Raw genomic sequence first — 19,765 nt, forward strand, 5'->3', positions numbered from 1 at the left:
TGTTGTTTTGGGAAATGTGAATTAGGAAGGATAGCGTAAAAAAGAATGTCTTCCCCATCCTTAGTGAGCTGCTGAGGAGGCCTCTGAGGCCTGGGCTGTGAGCAGCTGTTTGGAGCCAGGCACCAGGAGTTGGAACTGAAGAAGGCAAATCAGCCAAGAATTAGGAGTGGGGACCAAGCCTGGGAACACAGGACATGTCAGGACTCCTTGGCATCTGGTGCTCTTTTGGTGTTTTGATTTCTTTTGATGGGCCACTTGCCATCTCAGCCATGTCATGGTAGGCTGGGCAAAGCCAGAGGCCTCCAAGCAGAGACTGGACTGCCATCGGGGATGCTCTAACTGTAGATTGCCTACATCAGGGGTTCCCAAACTATGGTCCCTGGACCACCAGTGGTCCAAAACCTTCAGGTGGCATTATTGTACGGCACTACAGTTTGAAATCCACATAAATTGTAATGAAGTGCAGGGATGTGGGTGGCACTGTGGTTCCCATGTTGCCACCAAGTCTCTTGGGCTTGCCTATCATAAGGTCGGCCGTTTGAATCTGCGTGACAGGGTGAGCTCCTGTTGCTTTGTTCCAGCTCCTACCAACCTAGCACTTCAAAAGCATACTGCCAAGAGTAGATAAATAGGTACCACTGCAGCGGAAAGCTAAATGGTGTTTCTCTGTGCTCTGGCCTCCGTCACAGTGTTTCATGTGCTAGAAATGGTTTAGTCATGCTGACCGTATGACCTGGAAAAGCTGTCTGTGGACAAACACCAGCTCTCTGCCTGAAAGCAGAGATGAGCACTGTACCCCATAGTTGAATTCAACTGGACTTAACTGTTCAGGGATCCTTTACCTTTACCTGTAATGCAGTACAGTATGCATTGTAATACCATAAAATACAGTACAGTATAAGGTATAAAGAAAGCAATAAAAATACAATTAAAGTTCATACAGCATATAGCACAGTGCATTACAGCAGGGGTCGGCAAAGTTTTTGTGACTTGGGCTGGTTCACGGTCCCACAGACACCGCGGTGGGCCAGAGTGCACACACATGCCGCCTGCATGCGCAAACGCTATTTTCGGCGCTCCTTCTGGCACTGAGGAGGTGTGCGCAGCTTCCCATTGGCTGCAGGAGCTTTCTGCAGCCAATGGGAAGCCAGCCAGCGTCGCGGAAGGAGGTCCCTGCTCTGCTCCATGCCGGTTTAGCACGGTGCATGGGAGCCAACCGAGCGGGCGGAGGAGGTCCATGGGCCAGTTAAAGGACCCCCATGGGCTTTAGGTTGTTGACCCCTGCACTGCAACAGGCAGAAAAGTCATTGGGTGGCTCACCCACATGCTCATCAGTTTTCATGTGGTCCATGAGGGAAAAGGTTTAGGAACAACTGGCCTGCATCATCAGGCAGGGAAGTTGGACTAGAGGGCCTTCAAGATCCCCTACAACTTTATGTTTCTCTGATTCTAATATGTACTTGCCCACCAGACAACACCTGAATATCACTTATAAATTAGGATTACCTTAGATTGGTATGTTATTTCCCTCTGTTGAGTGTGTATAACACTTTTCTGCCACTATACAGATTTTGTGAGTCGTAGCACTCTTTAATATTGGGGCACTCAAACAGAGTTGGGTTGCTAACCTGTGAAAGCCTGGCACATAGTTTAGATTGGAGAAAGGTATTTTCCACTCTTTTCCACCCTGTAAGAATAACAGCAGGCCATCAGCTTGGAATGCACTTTAAAAACACTGGCTAAAAAGGCTGTACTCCAGCCGATTTAAGTAGAAACCGCCATCAAAATGAAGGGAAGAATTTGTGCAACTGCTGGTGGGGGGGATTTAACACGGCTGTTGCAGTTGTTGGCAGTTGGTACTGCAGGTCACCAAGACCTAACAAGCAAGAAGCAGGTCATCCCAACAACCTTGATGTACAGAGCTAGGGCCAAAGGCCATCTTTTCCAAATCTGACAGACAAACTGCAGAGAGAGAGAGAGAGAGAGTTGGGCCTGTAACTTTCATATATTTTAACCCAAAAGAGCCCTAGATGAGTCATAAAGCCCTTCTGCTTGGCATGCAGAAGGTCTTGAGTTCAGTTCCTGGCATCTCCCATATGAAAAGGATCACAAAATGACAGTGTGCTGAGAAAGACTTTTGCCTGAGACGTTGTGGAGAGCCACTGCCTGTCAGAATGGTTGGCCAGCATGGACCAGTGATGTGATTCTGTACGAACTTCACATGTTCAGCCCTCATAGTGTATCCCACATCAATTCTGGATTGCTTTCTTTTAAGGTTTATGAAGCTTATCAGTGCAAAATAATGCCAATCCTGTTTCCTTTGGCAGTGGATTTGAGTATATTCAGTATCCTTTGATGGCTGTCACGTCTGGAAGCCAGAAGCCGCAAGCTGCCCTGCCTGCTGTTGGTGAAAATCAACTTGCCCTGCTTGAACTGCTAATACTCCCAAGTGCCTTAGAACCAGAATCTGGATCAAAACCCCTGGGTGGTGCAGGAGATGCCCTTAGCAACCGCTATGGTAAGTAGAGATCATAGATTTAGCTTGAGTGCTTGGCTTTTGCAGTTAAGGGAGATACAAAAGGTATCTTCTACCCCCTCAGTGAAACAACTTGAGACTGCTTTTGTCATGCTAATGGGAAGCTTTAAAAGCATTTTGCAGGCTGTAGGAGATTTGTCATTGACATTCCTCATAATAATTTGAATAGATTTATTTTAAAAAATACGTTTCTCTCCCCCCCCCCCCCCCGCATTAGACAGAATAGCCTTTGCTTGTTATGCAGCTTCTTTGGGTGGGTTTTTCCTTCTCTGATCAGTCAAAACATGCTGTTAAAAATGAATTAGGCAGGAAGTGTTCAGCGGTAACACCATATTGGCATTCTCATGTTGCCTTTGCTTGGGAAGTATGCCAGTGTTGCAGGGAGGAGGAGGAGGAGGAGGAGGAGGAGGAGGAGGAGGAGGAGGAGGAGGAGGAGGAGGAGGAGGAGGAGGAGGAGGAGGAGGAGGAGGAGGCATGTAGTGAAAGCACCAGTTTGCCTTTTGGAGTGGAGGCATGTATTGCTTTGTCTCTGAGGCCAAGGTAGAGATTCTGCTTAAAGCCCTGTTATGTGCACACAAGGAAGCAAGAAGGTCATTAGCGAATAGAGCAGTTTTCCTTTGAGTTATAGCTAAGTCCTACTCAGAATAAGCCCATTAAAATGAATGGTCCTAAGTGGACCCATCACTTTCACTGGGTCTGCTATTGAGTAGGACTAGGAGACAGCCCTTTGATTCCCCTGCTCCTCTGCATTGCATATCATCCATACATCTTTGCAAGCTTTAATGATAAAAACAGCTTCCCCACTTATATTTTGCCACCTGTTCCATGAAAGAAAAGAGGGGAATAGAATGAACATTTAAAGCATTCTTTCTCAAATATTTTGAATTCATTCAGCCCCTTCAAAACTTATTCCACTTTCTAGGCCTTGCTGCCCAGGTAAACCTCAGTTCTGCAAGTAAGCATCTGGAAAAGAGCACATGTTCTGCAAAGATAAAAGTCACCTGTTTAATCCCTGCCCTCTCCAGATTAGTAGGTAATGGGAAAAGGCCTCTGCGCTGGGTGGACTAGCAGTCTGGCTCAGGTGAGTCAGTGTTAGAGCACCTACTTTGCCTGCAGAAGGCAGGTTTACCTAGCATATCCAGTTTTGAAAACCTCAGGTAGCAGATGGTGGGAAAGACCCCTGCCTGAGATACCAGATTGCTGCTGCCAGTCAGAGCAGCCAATACTAGATGAAGAGTTTGACTTGGTATAAGAAAGTTTCCTACAGTCCTCCCTGTTCTGGTGTTCAGCTGAGTGTTTACAGCCTGCTATGGATGTATACAAAGATCTGTGGATTAGGGGCACTAATCCCAACACTTGTATCAGAAGAGAAATTAAAAACAGGAGACATCCGCTTCACACATAGGGAAACAACATGACGTACAAAACAAAAGCTCTTTCTGAACACCAGTATCAGTATCGTCACACTGAGATGATGTGGCAATATAGGATCCAGTATGGAGCAGTGCAGATCTTTCAGGCACTCATCATTATCCATTTTAGTTTTTAATTTATCTCTTTATTTACTGCTTTGTGCAAGGCGCTCAGGATAGGATGCTTGGCTTTTCCATTCCTCTCTCCCATGCACTGTACCATTTGCAAATCAAATTTATTTAAGAAAATATGTAAGAGCCCTCCTCCACACCCTCCCTCTATGCTTGTGTCACTAAGGGTGGCATACAAATAAAATAAATAAATTACAGAATACATTAGAAACTCATGAGTTTCACTGCCTGAAATTTGGTGGGGAGTTCTGTAGCAACCTTCGAGAAAGCCTTCTCCTGTGTCCTAACCAGCCATGCCTGTACCATGGTTTGGATGGCTGCCAGTCACAGTGGCTACCTCCATTGTCAATATGCCTCTGATTACCAGTTGCTGTGAATCACAAGTGGGGAGGGTGCTGTTGCGCTCAGGTCCCGCTTTCAGGATTCCCATTGGGGTACCTGGTTGGCCAATGGGAGAACAGGATGGTGGGATTTGGTGGGCCTTTGGTCTGATCCGTCAGGGCTATTCTAACGTTATTTCTGGGAAGCCAGAACAGCTGTTGTAAATAAGGATGTCAAGTGCTTCCATGGTTGAGGACCCACCAACACTCTCGTTGCCACAAACTGTCTCAGCTAAAGTTTCCCGAGACTCATCCAAATTTGCCCCACATTGAGCACAGTACAATAATTTGGTTTGTATGTTACTAAGGCACGTGTAGCCATTGCAAGACCTGGCTTCATTAGGAATGGATGTGGTTTGCCTACCAGGCTAGACTGGGAGAAGTAGCCTTGCCACAGCCACTCCTGCAGCTGCTGGAGGTGCAAAACCTGGTCTATCTATGGCCCCCTCCGATGTCCTTTATATTGTGCATTCATGATGATTTGTGTTCATGATGGCATCAGTCCAGTTATATATGATCCAACTTTCAGCACTGTTTGTACTTCCAAACGTTTGTGGGTTGATATACCCCTCTCTTTCCAATCAGTGCATGCCCATTAATTGACTCCCGAAATCCTGTAACTTCTTATACCACAAATGTATCGGTTTATTTTTTGTCCTGCTTTTGTTGTGCTGTAGTGCTGCCAACCTAGCAGTTCCTGCCAACCTAGCAGTTCGAAAGCACGTCAAAATGCAAGTAGATGAATAGGAACCGCTACAGCGGGAAGGTAAACGGCGTTTCCATGTGCTGCTCTGGTTCACCAGAAGCGGCTTTGTCATGCTGGCCACATGACCTGGAAGCTATACGCCAGCTCCCTCGGCTAATAATGCTAGATGAGCGCGCAACCCCAGAGTCGGTCACGACTGGACCTAATGGTCAGGGGTCCCTTTACCTTTAGTGCAAAAGTTGCCTTTCTGGGTAGCTGTAATGCAGTAACATTGGGGCAGCCTCACAGAACAGCTAACAAAGCAGAATGATGTGTGGATGGTCCATTAGAAATTCATCACTAATGCACTTTTATTGCATTAATGACATGTCTTAGAATACACCGGGGGGGGGGGACACCCACCAGTCTGTAGGGTCCCTGTTACATTTGTATCTTACCCTTCCTCTAAGATGCTTAGGGCAGTGTGCATAGGAAGTATCTCATGTTATTCTCACAACAGCCCTGCGAGGTAGGTTAAACTGAGAGAGGGTGACCAGCCTCACCAGGGTGACTCACCAGGGATTTTAACCCAGGTTTCTCAACGGTCCTAGCCAGACCTTCAAGCATCCTGCATCTCACTCTGCCCATGCGATGCATAATTTCATCTGAATTGCACCTCCAGTTTTTCCTCCATACACATTAAAGTGAATTGGTGTGAAATACCCAAATAATTTTAAGGGGGCCCAAATAGCTTTGCTCTGGGTGAGATGGGGGGGGGGGTTCTGCACACCCGTGGTCTATCTATTTACCAACCCACAAGGGCCCCTTTTTCTTTCTACCTAAAATCCACCTACTCAGAGCTGTGTATCAAGGTTTATTATAGTCCCAGTGAGTCAAACCTGCCTACTCATCTTATACATATATACATTCACAGCCTATATTGTTGTTTTGGTTTCCTAGAGGACATGAAGTAACAGATGAGCTAACACTTTTCTTTATAAATATGCCAGTATTATTTTACAGGCCAGTTATTCCTGGAATTATTCATGGGAGCCTGAATGCTGAGATCTTGGGAGTTGAATCAAAGTTTAATCACTTTGGTTTATTGTGAACTGTAATATTAAATCCACCCCATATAACTTGATACATTGTAAATACACGATTTGCATCTTAATACACTCAACTTGCTAACAAAGTGGAGAGAAACGGAGTGGTAGTTAAAATTGCATCTATCTTTGTACTCTAGAGAGTTTATTTTGATAGCCCCAACATGTGCGATATGCTCCGCTGGCCCCTCTTACCAGCTTTGTTTTCGTCATACTGAATTCAGTTGGCTTTTGCTTCCCCCCGCTACCAAAATAAATGTTTATAAGAGCCCTTATTTAACACCTGACCCCCACTATTAAATTACCAGAAGATTTGGGTTATTAAATAAACGTGCCCTCTCTTGCTTTGGTTCTCCCCGCCAGCATGTTTTGTTAGGAACGTTTCAGATCATGGATTAAAATGTATTTTCTTTGTGGGGAGAAGTACTGAAGCAGAGAGATTTGGGGTGTGCAGGACAGTGGGGGACACTCTGCTCTGATATATGTAAATGTCACTTTTGTGGGGGAACCATGGGATTGCTTTCTAGATTTGGGGGTGGTTTAATAGGGACTTTGCACCAGGTGCAGCAAAAGCTTTTCCTTGGAGACCCCTGAGCTCCCCAAAATCACTCTTTGAGTGGACTCTTTGAAGCTGTTTTTATGGGCTATTCTACAGAATGAAATGTGCCTCCTGTCCAGGTAGGAGAAGGGTAGGAGTCAGGGATGTCTGCAGGGTTTTCTTCCGGGGTGGGGTGGGGTACAATCCTGCAAATAAAGAAATATGCGTACATGCATACATAACTGAAATATGGGAGCAAGGAAGTTTCAAAATGCAAAATGCGGAGAACAGTGCCAGCAAACTTTGCCTCTTATATCTACAAATTATAGAAACTTTTAAAAAAGGAAGCTGGGAGTCTGGGGTTATGGTTCATGCAGTGGGGGAGGAGAAACTGAGTGCCTCCTTGCCTTCCGCCCCATGGATGCCCAGGGTAAGAGCATGTTTCTTCAGGGCTTTTAAACAGTGATAATCAACTTTGCTCCCCATATATTGTTGGACTACAACTCCCATCATCCCTGGCCATTGGCTAAATTTGCTGGGGAGGACCTTAAACTTGGTGCCCTTGGGTAAGATGCTCTCAGTGGGCATATGAAGCCTGTTGGTCCATCCAGCTTGATATTATATACATTTTTTATTAATTAAAATATTTACATTGGTTCCTAGTACGTTTCCGAGCACAATTCAAAATGTTGGTGCTGACCTTTAAAGCTATAAACGGCCTCAGTCCAGTATACCTGAAGGAGCGTCTCCACCCCCATTGTTCTGCCTCGACACACTGAGGTCTAGCGCCGAGGGCCTTCCGGTGGTTCCCTCGTTGCGAGAAGCCAAGTTACAGGGAACGAGACAGAGGGCCTTCTCGGTAGTGGCACCCGCCCTGTGGAATGCCCTCCCATCAGATGTCAAAGAGAAAAACAACTACCAGACTTTTAGGAGACATCTGAAGGCAGCCCTGTTTAGGGAAGCTTTTAATGTTTAATAGATTATTGTATTTTAATCTGTTGGAAGCCGCCCAGTGTGCCTGGGGAAACTCAGCCAGATGGACAGGCTATAAATAATAAATTATTATAATTAATTATTATTATATATTGCTATATCATAAAATATATCAAAAGTAAAAGAAAAGATACAATATAAGCATAAAAAGTTAAACACAAAGATTGATTAACCATTCACTCTTAATTTCCTGCATAGGTTTGGTGGAATAGAGAAGTTTTCAGCAGGCATTTAAAAAGTTGGCCCAGAAGGCACCTGTTGAATCTTCATTCTCTTCTCTTGCACTCTGCCACTGCTCCTTCCCTATACTGCCTTGGTTTGCCTTGACTTGTTGCTAATATCACCTCCTGAAGAATCCCAGGAAAAGGGAGATAGAGAAGGCTGGAAGCAGCTGGCCCTTATCAGACTGCTTGGCCTATATCGTTACAAAAGATAAAAATCAACAAGGCCCCTTTAGGGAGCAACAAGGGCATGGGTGCTGTTCTCTGAGATTTTGGAGAGATTGGGTCACTCTTGAGAAAGGTTCATTTGTAACCAGGGTGTGTATGTTCCAACTCAGCCTTTACTTCAGGGTGCATGTGGGATAGGCTGGATCAGGCATCCCCAAACTGCGGCCCTCCAGATGTTTTGGCCTACAACTCCCAGTGATCCCTAGCTAACAGGACCACTGGTCAGGGATGATGGAAATTGTAGTCCAAAACATCTGGAGGGCTGAGGTTTTGGGGTGCCTGGGTTGGATACTAGAAAAATGGAACTGATGGTCAGACCAGTATATCATAAAATTGGGGCTTATGCCACCAGCAAACGAAACCTACCATTCATCTATTTGGATTTCAATTTCTTCCTCTATTAGCTTGTAAGCTCTGGCAGTAGTAGATTATTTCTTTCAACCAACTTGATTTGCACTTCAGTTCTTTTTCCAGCAAAGGCTTCATGGCTCGCTTTTGAGCAAAATGCTGGCACAATCTCAAAACACCTCAGGAATAACTTCTGCTGATGGGTAAATTATGAGGTCCTTGAGGCTTTCGTTCTCCCTGTTCTTTTAGTATGGTGGTAATAACACAGTAATGGAAAGGCATCCAGCCCCATGCACTATTGATGAACTGTCAGCAAAATGGAATTCTGAAAGGTTCTGAGAAACGGCACGGAGCTTTTGCTTTCAGAAATGAATGTGCTCGCCTGTTAGACGTTTCTAGTTTGGTAATGAAATCCAAGGCTGAATTAAAAGCCGCTCTGCTGCTGGAGGGGCCTCCTTGGTAACATTTACCAGTTACCTTGACTAAACTGGTTTTGTCCTGTGTGGTGGATGATCGGTTGTGTCCATCAGGACGGGGAGTGCAGAAGGCAGAGATGCCAACAGTAGATGGAGCCAGAGCTAATAACAGGCAACATAGATAGACAGAGCCAACCAATTCTACTTTTGCCCCATCTTCCTCCCTGCTGAGTTCCACAAGGGCAATACTGAGATTAAGGAAGCTGACAGGCAGGGCCACAACCTAGATTGGATGTAATTAGGAAGGCAGGCAAGTGGTGGGCTGGCTGAGGGCGGACTGAGGTTAGTGCAGCAGTGCCCTGTTTGCCCTAATAGATCAGCCTTCCCTGATAGCAATACAGTGGTGCCTCGCTAGACGAAATTAATTCGTTCCACGGGTCTTTTCTTATAGCGAAAAATTCGTCTAGCGAATCCCATAGGAATGCACTGAATTTTTTTTTACTTTTTTGCCCATAGGAATGCATTAATTTAATTTCAATGCATTCCTATGGGAAACTGTGATTCGCTAGACGAATTTTTCGTAAAACGTATTTGTCTAGCGAGGCAACCTCCGCTCGAAAAATCCTTTCGTTAAGCGGAAATTTCGTTAAGCAGGGCATTTGTTAAGCGAGGCACCACTGTATAGGAAACTGCCTGGTACTGAGTTAGAGCTCAAGTCCATATAGCCCAATATTGTCTGCTCTGACGGGCAGCTGCTCTCCAGGGTCTCAGGCAGAGGTTTCTCACATCACCTGCTCCCTGATTCTTTTAACTGGAGACCCCAGGGCTTGAACTTGAGACCTTATGTCAGGCATGTCCAAAGTCCGTTCCGGGGGTCAGTCGATTTAATCCGGGCCCCGTGGCAGTATATGTCCGGGGGTAAAATCCTAAGAACTTTGGTTGGCCCTCACGCATGTTCACTACATCAAATCCGACCCTCTTTGAAAAAAGTTTGGGCACCCCTACCTTATGTATACAAAGCATGTGCTCCACCACTGAACTATAGGATAGTCTCTTCATATTGGACACTCGGCTTGCAGAATCTCTGCTTCTGCCTTGATATAAAATCCTAACTGCCAGATTTTCTGCACATTCACCTGTGGATATACAATCCTTTCATCTGTAATATGTTTTGGAACGTTGTTTGTCTGGTCACCTCTTAAGAAATCATAACCAAATTTTGTGTGGTGGTTCCAAGGGGCAGAATTTTGTCTACCTTTGGATACAATTGGACACCATTTTGAATCAAGGTGGCAGACAAAACCTTTTAAAACTGCCCTGATTTTAATCACAGATTTCAAAAATGCAGTGGTTGTTGTTGTTGTTGTTGTTGTTTCTTAGAATTCCCAAGCACGGCTGGGTATGAGGCTTTTAATTCTGAGTAAACTTTAAGCTAGCCATTCCTGGTTTTTTTACTTTCATGATCCTGCAACATATTAGTTGGGTTTTTCTACTGTCATCTGAATATTTTATTCCCTTCAGCTTTTAAATGATAATAAATTTTTGTTTAAAGTGACTCCACCCCATTAACAAATGCACTCCAAGCAACGGCGGTGATCTGTTTGTTTTAGTCTTACATAGTACTAGTGGAATGATACACTCATACTGAGGGAGAATAGTCCCCTTGCGGTCTTTGTGTTTTATAAAACAAAGTGCAACAGTACAGCCCGTTTCCAGGCACTGACAATAGCAACATGATTTTGCTGGCTGTCCAGTTCCTCTTAATCCATCTGTTTTAAAGTTTGGTTTATATCATTGTGTTTTCTGCTGCATCAGCTAAAATACTTCTCATACTTCTGGACCGAAGATGGCTATTTTGTTACATGTCTTAAATTGTGTGGAATTTACGAGACTGAGAAATGAACGGTCAGTGGAAACCAAGGCTCCAAAACATGCTCCCCCCCAAGTTCATGCCAACTTTGGGGTACATTTGGTGGGTGGTTTCAAAGGCAGCGGTTCTTAGAAATACTAAGTCAACAAGGCCATAAGAAATGCCAGAGACAATCAGACCTATGAGTCTTAGCTTCTTGTTCTGCTTTCTTTGCAGCCTGCAAAGAAGTGCTGTAATGCAGCTTTCCAAAAAGGGGGCAGGGAATGGCTGCATTCAAATTCAGGCTTAATAAACCAGAATATGCAAGAGGACTGTAGCCCGACAAGCCAGGAAACCACCATTAACCATAGCTTTCCATTACATCTGAACCAGAAAACTAAGCTAGTGGCTCCTAAACAAGTTATAATATGAAACCATGGTTTAAAGTTGGCTTAAAAATCCTGGCTTGTTTGAAAGCCATGAACTATAGTAATGGAAAACCACAGTTAAGGATGGGTGAATCTGTAAATTTCATTTTTTCCAATTTTAAATTCAGTTCTCCACATTTCCACATCAGTTTGGATTTATTTGTTTTCTTTATGTGAAAATTCATCCGCATCTAATAAATACATTTTTGCAAAGCAGTTCCCCTTAACATAATACCATTTTTGGCGTCTTATTTTAACTAATGTCTGCATATTTGTACACGTTACTTGGCTGAGGAACTGCATTGCCAAATTCCGAAAAGTGCATATTTCCAAGGATTAGGTAAGTCCACCTTTAAATGTGAGCCAAATCAAATGTCTCCCTCATCTCTACGTAGTTAACTATGGCTTCCTGGTTCTCCGTGCCTCCCTTAACTCCATTTGTGTAAAGCAGGGGTGAAAGAGGTGGCATGCCACGGCACCCAATTTGTGTACATGGTGCCCTGTCCATTTCTTTACTCTTTATGAGTAAAGCCCATGAGGTAACATCATAGCCAGGCACTGGAGGGACCTGTCAGGGGTAAGCATGGACCAATGGTACCAAGTTGTATGGGAAACGGCCCTACTAGAAAAACTAACCAGTAAGCTGAAATTGACACGGGGACAAACAGAAGAAGACACCTTCACCCCAGTATGGTTCCCCTTCATCACTTATACAGCCCAACAAGACAACAACAAAAACTTACCGTCAGCATACAAATCAATATGGCTAACCTAATCAAAACATCCTCCCTCCCCACTCACACAAGAAACTAAAGATCATCACAGCCAACCACAAATGAGCAATCGCATCCTAAGACGAATCCTGACCTCTCTCACCAACAGAGAAGCACGAACAAACAACAGAGAACCTGCACAAACAATGCTGACGCCAAACCCCTACACATATCAAGAAAAACAGAAACATTGACAATCCACCACACCCAACTCCCCATCCCACCCACCTCTTTCCCCCCTTCCTCATAATGTCTCAACAAGTAAAATTGATGTGTAAAAATGATGCATGAGACACTGCACTACCTTTGTAACCCACGAAAATCCTTAATAAAAATAATTATTTTAAAAAAGCCCATGAGGTAGGATTGGTTGCAAGGCAGTGCATGGCATACAGTTTTGTGTCTCAGGAAGGATTTGGAACCTGGGTCTTCCTGGTGCTAGTTTGACACACTGACTTAGGAATTGCCAACCTTTTTCGGACCAATGAGCATTTTTGCAAAAGGTGGGGGGGGGAATGTCATGGGCATCATACACCAACAAATGCAACCACCCACCAACTGCACTATCACACATGCCAACAGTAGGATGTTTCTTTCAAGCCTAAGGGTGGGCCTCTGGGTGTGTGTATCTGTGGGCACTATGTAGGCGATCTCTCCTCTCCTGTTCTAACCACTGCACTACATCTTGGCCTGCAGAGTTTCAGTTAATAGGATCTGTGGCATTGAATGTTGCTGTCCAGCAACTCTTGATTTGGCAAGTCTGAGTGAATTCAGGAGTTCTAGTACCCAGAGAGTTGCACAGAGTATAAAGCTAGCAGGAAACTAATAAATGCAGTGAATAAATCTTCATTTCGGAGGTGACAATAGCTTGCCCCCTGTGCCACTCACTGAATGTGTCAAGCTCCCTCCCCCCCCATCCTACTTGACCTCCAGGCTTGAAGTAAAGGGGGAAATCCTATAATGCTGAAACCCCCACAGAGCTTTGGTTCCAAGGGTATTTTATTATGCAGGGAAAATAGCAAGGGCTTCTCATATATATATTTTCTCTTTAAGGTTCTAGCTTTGAATCTCCTACTTTCTAGCAAATGGGTTCTCATGGATGGTACAAAAAGAAAGTTGAAGTGCTATAAATCATAGGTACAGTATCTAAATATTAACCTGCAGCTCTTGGGTCATCTTTCTGGGCCCAACCATGTTCACTTCTGAAATAAGTTTTAATTCCTCTGTGTTTGCTGCCCCCCCCCAAGCACACACAGACACAGACACACACTTATTTTCTGCCAATAGCCTCTGGCCAACATCAAAGCCCAGTGTCCTCTCATTTCCCAGAGTTTTACTGGTAGTCCCCAGTGTTAAAATTATAAAATTGCCAATGTACGCTGCCTGAGGATAGTCAGAGATTTCTCTGAAGGCTAAGCCTTCAGTTTCGACTACAGGCAAATGTAGAATGTTTGTGGCACCTCACCCTTTCCTTTTTGTCTTTGGGAATCATGAAAAGCAAATTCCATACAAATCAGCTTATTTCCTGTCATTGCTCATCTTCTCCTGTGAAGACGCGCCAAACGTAGCTCATGACACTTCACCAACAATCCTCCTTCCATCTCTCTCCTAGCAATGGGAAATGTTTCTGATTTGGAGCACCTCCAGATGACCTATTTATTGAGCATCCATTGTGATTTGCTTGTGTAAAGCTTACACCGGGGTTAGACTATATCTGTTCTTCACTGAGTACTCCTTCTGATTTTTGTGCTTTCAGCCTATATTCAGTTTGATTTGTTTGTGGGGTATTTATATGTCTTCCTGTTAATCATCTCGTTTATCCTACACTTTTCAATGCATGTCCCCATCACTTCCAGCTGCAAGAAGTCAATTTCTCTTTTAATGTGGATTTGTTGCACCAGGGCGCCAGAGCTCTTTAACCCACTTTAATTGTGCCAGCCTAAATTTACAGTGTGCACTTGAATTCCTCGCTCAAAATAGTGGCAGTCCAAACGCACCATTGAACTTTACAAAAAAATCACTACTTATTCTTCATTCCCCACACAAGTTGTTCACAGTTATTGGGTTAGATCCAAAGATCCTGCTAGCAAAGTTGTTTTCCGCTTACAAAAAGGCTGCTCTCAGCTCCATTGCAGAAGTGTTGTGTGAGCAAAGTGGGGCGGGAAACTGGCAGATGGTGTTCAGGGCCATAGTTCATTGGTAGAGCATTTGCTTTTGCATGCAGAAGGTCCCAGGTTTAATCCCCAGCACCTCCAGATAAGGCTGGGAATTGTCCCCTGTCTGAAACCCTGGAGAGCTGCTGCCAGTCCATGTAGAGTCGACTGAGCTAGATGGACCAATGATCTGACTCCATCTAAGACAGTTTCCTAAGTAACCCTAAATCCAGAAGACCTCCTCTATTTGTGCACCTCCTTGTGTAAGGCTACGAAGAAGCTCCCACAAGAGCTTTTATTTATTTATCGCCCACAAAAGTTCATATGTGACAGCCTGGGGGTTTCCTTTCATTATTAACTGTTACTCTCTAGGGTTTCAGGCAAAGGGTCTTTCTTGAGATGCCAGGGATTGAATTTGGGACCTTCAGCATGCAAAGCATGGACTGTACAACTGAGCTGTGGTTCCTCCTCAGATACCGTGTTTCCCCTTTTTTAATACGTAGTCAGAAAGTAAGCCATGGCAGGGTTTTTAACCATTTGAGAGCTATAAGACATACCCCGAAAATAAGCCATACTTCCGCACCAGCTAGCAGGACCCAGCATGCCGGCCGCGACAGGAGGAGGAAGCCTGCCGGGTCGGGTCAGTGCCCGGAAGCGGCGGTGGCTGCTTTAGTGCCAATAAAGCGTGCAGCAGTGCCGCACGGAGCACCAGCCAGCAGGACCCAGCTCCTGCAATGCCGGCCGCGGCAGGAGGAGGAAGCCTGCGGGGTCGGGTGGGTGCCCAGAAGCGGTGGCGGCTGCAGCGCTGACAAAGCGTGAAGCAGCGCCGCACGAAGCACCAAGGGCACGAGCGGCAGGAGGAAAGAGAGAGAGGCTCGTTACTTGCGGCACTTTAAGAGAAGCAGCCAGAACCGATCTCCATATTCCGAGCCTCCCTTTTGCGCGTGCGGGCATGTTAAAGCCCCGATCACTTCACTCCCCACTTCTTCCTCGCCATCCCTCCCTTTCACGCATTGCCTTGACCCCGCAGCCCCCCTCCCTGGCCATCTTCCCCTAAGTGCAGCGCTGCTTCGTGAGCGCTGCAGCCGCACGCTCTCTGTGTGTGCTGCAGCCGCACGCTCTCTGTGTGTGCGCGTGTCTCTTTCTTTCTCTCCCTGTGCGTCCGTCTCTGTGTGTGTGTGTGTGTGCGCGCGCGCGCGCGTCTCTCTCTCTCCCCCCCCCGTGCGTCTCTCTGTGTGTGTGTTTGTGCGCGTCTCTTTCTTTCTCTCCCCGTGCATCCGTCTCTCTCTGTGTGTGTGTTTGTGCGCGTCTCTTTCTTTCTCTCCCCGTGCATCCGTCTCTCTCTGTGTGTGTGTTTGTGCGCGTCTCTTTCTTTCTCTCCCCGTGCATCCGTCTCTCTCTGTGTGTGTGTTTGTGCGCGTCTCTTTCTTTCTCTCCCCCGTGCGTCCGTCTCTCTCTGTGTGTGTGTTTGTGCGCGTCTCTTTCTTTCTCTCCCCGTGCATCCGTCTCTCTCTGTGTGTGTGTTTGTGCGCGTCTCTTTCTTTCTCTCCCCGTGCATCCGTCTCTCTCTGTGTGTGTGTTTGTGCGCGTCTCTTTCTTTCTCTCCCCCGTGCGTCCGTCTCTCTCTGTGTGTGTGTGCGCGCGTCTCTTTCTCTCTCTCCCCCGTGCGTCTCTGTGTGTGTGTGTGTGTGTGTGTGTGCGCGCGTCTCTTTCTTTCTCTCCCTGTGCGTGTCTCTCTCTCAGTGTGTGTGTGTGTGTGTGTGTGTGTGTGTGTGTGTGTTTGCGCGCGCGCGCGCGCGCGCGTCTCCCCCCCCCACAGAGAAAAGGTTCCGCTTCGGCTCGTCATTCAGCCGCGCGCGCACGCCAGGGGCATGGGCCCAAGCCTCGTCCCCCTCGCGCTTCCCTCACAAGCATCTCAGAGCGGGACGGGTCACGGCCTCCCTCCTCATTCCTCGGCCGGCGTGAGAGAGCCCGGGGAGCAGAAGGATCCCAGGTTTAACCCCCAGGTACCCCCAAGTTTGAAATTCTGGAGAGCTGCTGCCAGCCTGGTTGACAGCAAAACCTGGATAGCACAGTAGGCTAGAGTGTGGTGTTTATAATGTGCGCGGAAGAGAGCACCGAGTGTCCTGAGCCAGTGGGACCCAGTTGTACCAGCACTTAAAAAAAAAGACACCCCCTGAAAATAAGCCACCGTGTGTTTTTTTGAGGAAAAAAAGTTATAAGACGGTGTCTTAAAAAAGGGGAAACACGGTAGAACAAGAGGCAGGTCTGAATGTTAGCTTCCCCAAAGGCATCTGGCTAACTGCTCTTGGAAATCAACACTGAACTCCATGGATACTTGCCTTTGATCCCGTAGGGATTTTCTTAATCTGGTGTCCTTCTGGCAATATAACCAAAGATTGAACTGACCCTTGGGGACGGCCAGTTGAATAAACCCACTCCTGAACATTCTCGCTCCATTTCCTTGCAAAATGTCTAAAGATGGTGAAGGGTTGCAATATTGAGAAAATCTCTTGTGCTCAGGCTTGGCTTTGCTTTTTTCGTGGATTCTAAAACCAGGAGGGGTCCTGTATGAATCACTTGAGTGCTCTGTCCTCCTACAACAGATTAATCTTCTATCAGAAAGTAAAGTTGTGCCATATGCTTTTCTCTGTACGTTTCATTTGGCACGTGGAACCGTCCACTTACCATCATCAGTCCAGCTGCTGCATGTTGCTTTACTCCTTGTGCTTTAGGAGGTTTCCCGCCCCTCGTTCTCTCTCTTTTCATATTTTTTTTTTAAAATTAAATATTTGTGTAATCCATCCTGGGAATAGGATGGGCTATAAATCTCTAAGAAACTCCATGCCTAGTACAAATTATCTTCAGGAATGTCTAGAAATACATTTAGCCTACTGGAAAGGATTGTAGGCTTGGAGAACACGGGGTGATTACACAGTGCTTGCGCTGAAGGAAACAAAACAAAGCAAAATGTGAGTGCTTTGAGACTGTTGCTGTTTTGTGGAAGGAATTCAATCACACCACAGAACTTTAGGTTTTGTGCAATTAAAGTTGATTAAAGTCTTTTGTCACCCTAGCACAACAAATCTCCTTTTTGTAATTTACAAAAAAAAAATGCTAGTGATTGGAGGGTCCAGAAGCAGAGGTGGGCAGAGTGATTAATGTAAACTTTGCCATTGTAAGGTAGGCCATTTTCTGCAGAAACACACAGCCTTCTCTGCGCTCCATCCAGACAAGCAGGAAGCATTATCAGAGTTCAAGGACACATTCCAGTCAGGCAAAAACACTCAAGGGAGGTCCAAAGTAGGGCCTATGAGGGGCAAGGCCTGGCGAGAGTGCCAGGGGAAAACAGATGCCTGGATGGTTGCATTTGGCTCCCAGGCCTGAGGGTCCCTATCACCGAGTTAAACATAGCAAGCAGCCCATCAAATAAACCTCCTTAGTATGTTACCAGTCTGGGACTGCAAAAACAGATGTTGTCAAACAGCCAGCAGGCTGAGTTACATAGCTAGTACCGGTAGTCTGCCGTAGAGCTCTGACTACATGGCAGCTGTTTATGCTCCTGCTTGAGTACTCTGGGCCTGATTCAAGCATGTAGATTCATCACTCAGTTGCTCAGGCATGTAGATTCATAGCCGAACCATGATCTCACATGCCTCAAACAGTCATTACTAGCACAAATCTCCCACATCATCTTCTGTCGCCGCTTTTTATTTCAAGCTGTTTGAAAATTGTCATCTTGTGAATCACCCACTATGGTGGACACTGGGTTATATATTCTGTGTTAGCCCTACTCCAAATAGGCCTATTGAAATGAATGGACATAACTAACCTGGGTTGATTAATTTCATAGGGTCTACTCTGAGTAGGACTTAGTTGGAGACAGCCCATTGGAAATAGCCTAGAATGGGTAGAGGACCTTGGAAGAGTAATAGAGCATGATATGGGGGGGAAAGTGGGGGTAAGGGCATGAATGCAGGAATAAATCAAAGAGAAAAAGTGCCCCAAGAGCCCAAAATATTTTATTACTGCCCAGTGCATTTTGGAAAGAAAAATTTCATTAGGGAATTTTATTAACAACCTGCAAAAATATATTACTACAGCTTCTTCCTTTTGCCAAATGGAACTGCCCCATAGGCGTGGTCTAGGTAGGAAACTTGTTGTCTTGTATTTGTAGGTAGATAACACATTTACATTTATAGAAGCTTTTAAAACAAATTTGCCCACTCCCAGCCCCCCCCCCTTGCAGACGTGCAATGTGTGTGTGTGTGCCAAATTGGGTCTTTGACCCGGGTGAAATGAAATGAAGCCAAATTTTGCCCCTGCCTTGTGACACTCCCTCCTATGAATCCCATCACATTTGGGGATATTAGGCTGATATGTCCTTCATTTGCACCTTTGAAGGGTTAACACTTATAAAATTCTTTCTCGATCTCTATCCCCCCCCCCTTCTGTTTCCTTTCCTTAAGATTTTTCAAGGGTTAAGGAGTTCACCTTCCATCTGTAGTTTACTTGGTCATAATATTTGTTTAAATAAGTACAGGGCAATGCTGGGAAATATTTGCAGCAGGCAGAGAGGAAGGGAGAAGTCCAGTGTGCAAGTTTCTGTCTGGAAAGCCCAGAAATCTCCATGATCTGGCCCTGCTGCTGCACAGATCTGTCTGAAAGGATTAAGCATGTCGAGGCCTGGAGTGCCTTTTACAATAACGTGGTTGTGCCTACATTTATTTCTCCTTTGTTTGACTATATGTCCAAACAAGCTTGCGAGAGTTCCCCTGTCTGTGACCTTTTTATACACTTTGGTAATCTCCTTTTCTCCACTGAAACAAAGCTAAAAAGTGATGATTAATCTGTTTGCTGATTTTCACAATTAAAGGAACAACAACCCAGGAGTAACTCTTTGCTTCACTCTGTTAACAGAGGAATGGGAATGGCAGAAAACATGCTGATGATGGTGATGAAAAAGTGTGGGATGTGTCTGAAGCAATCCCCCCCCTTACCTCTATTTAATGAAGCATTGTTTTTGGAGACAGACCATGCAAATCAGTGCTTTACTTTACATTTTTGAATGGTGCTTTAAAAAATATTCATAATGTAGAGCAGGCACCCCCAAACTGCGGCCCTCCAGATGTTTTTGGCCTCCCATGATCCCTAGTTAACAAGACCAGTGGTGGGGGAGATGGGAATTGTAGTCCAAAACATCTGGAGGGCCAAAGTCTGGGGATGCCTGGTGTAGAGAAAGCGGATAGGGTAGAATTAATCTCCCCGTGATACTAGAACTCATGTCCAGTGAAGCAAAATGTCGGAAGGTTCTAGGCAGACAAAATAAAGTACTTTTTCATATAGCACAGAGTTAAACCATGGAATTTGCTCCCGCAGTATATACTGATGGCCAACAACCTGTGTGGCTTTAAAACAAGTGGGAGGAACGTTTAGTCTTCTAGTTGTTGCTGAATCACAAAATCTATCATCCCTTGCCATTGGACATGCTTCCCATGGCTGTTGTGAGTTCAGCAACATCTGGAGGGCTACAGGCTCCCCACACCTGTTTTAAAAGATGATTGGAT

At 45.5% G+C, this 19,765-nt stretch overlaps 1 protein-coding gene across 4 annotated transcripts in view; it reads left to right on the forward strand.

Moving 5' to 3' along the window:
• Positions 1-19,765, forward strand: part of MORN1 (MORN repeat containing 1) — a 116,562-nt gene that overhangs the window by 39,800 nt on the left and 56,997 nt on the right. For all 4 annotated transcript variants that reach the window (XM_035119527.2, XM_035119528.2, XM_060276186.1 and 1 more), the window contains one exon: positions 2,328-2,518. In XM_035119527.2, the coding sequence (XP_034975418.2) occupies positions 2,328-2,518 (191 nt within the window). The remainder of the gene's footprint in view (positions 1-2,327; positions 2,519-19,765) is intronic.

Source organism: Zootoca vivipara, chromosome 6 (genome assembly GCF_963506605.1).
Source record: "Zootoca vivipara chromosome 6, rZooViv1.1, whole genome shotgun sequence".
NCBI lineage: Eukaryota > Metazoa > Chordata > Lepidosauria > Squamata > Lacertidae > Zootoca > Zootoca vivipara.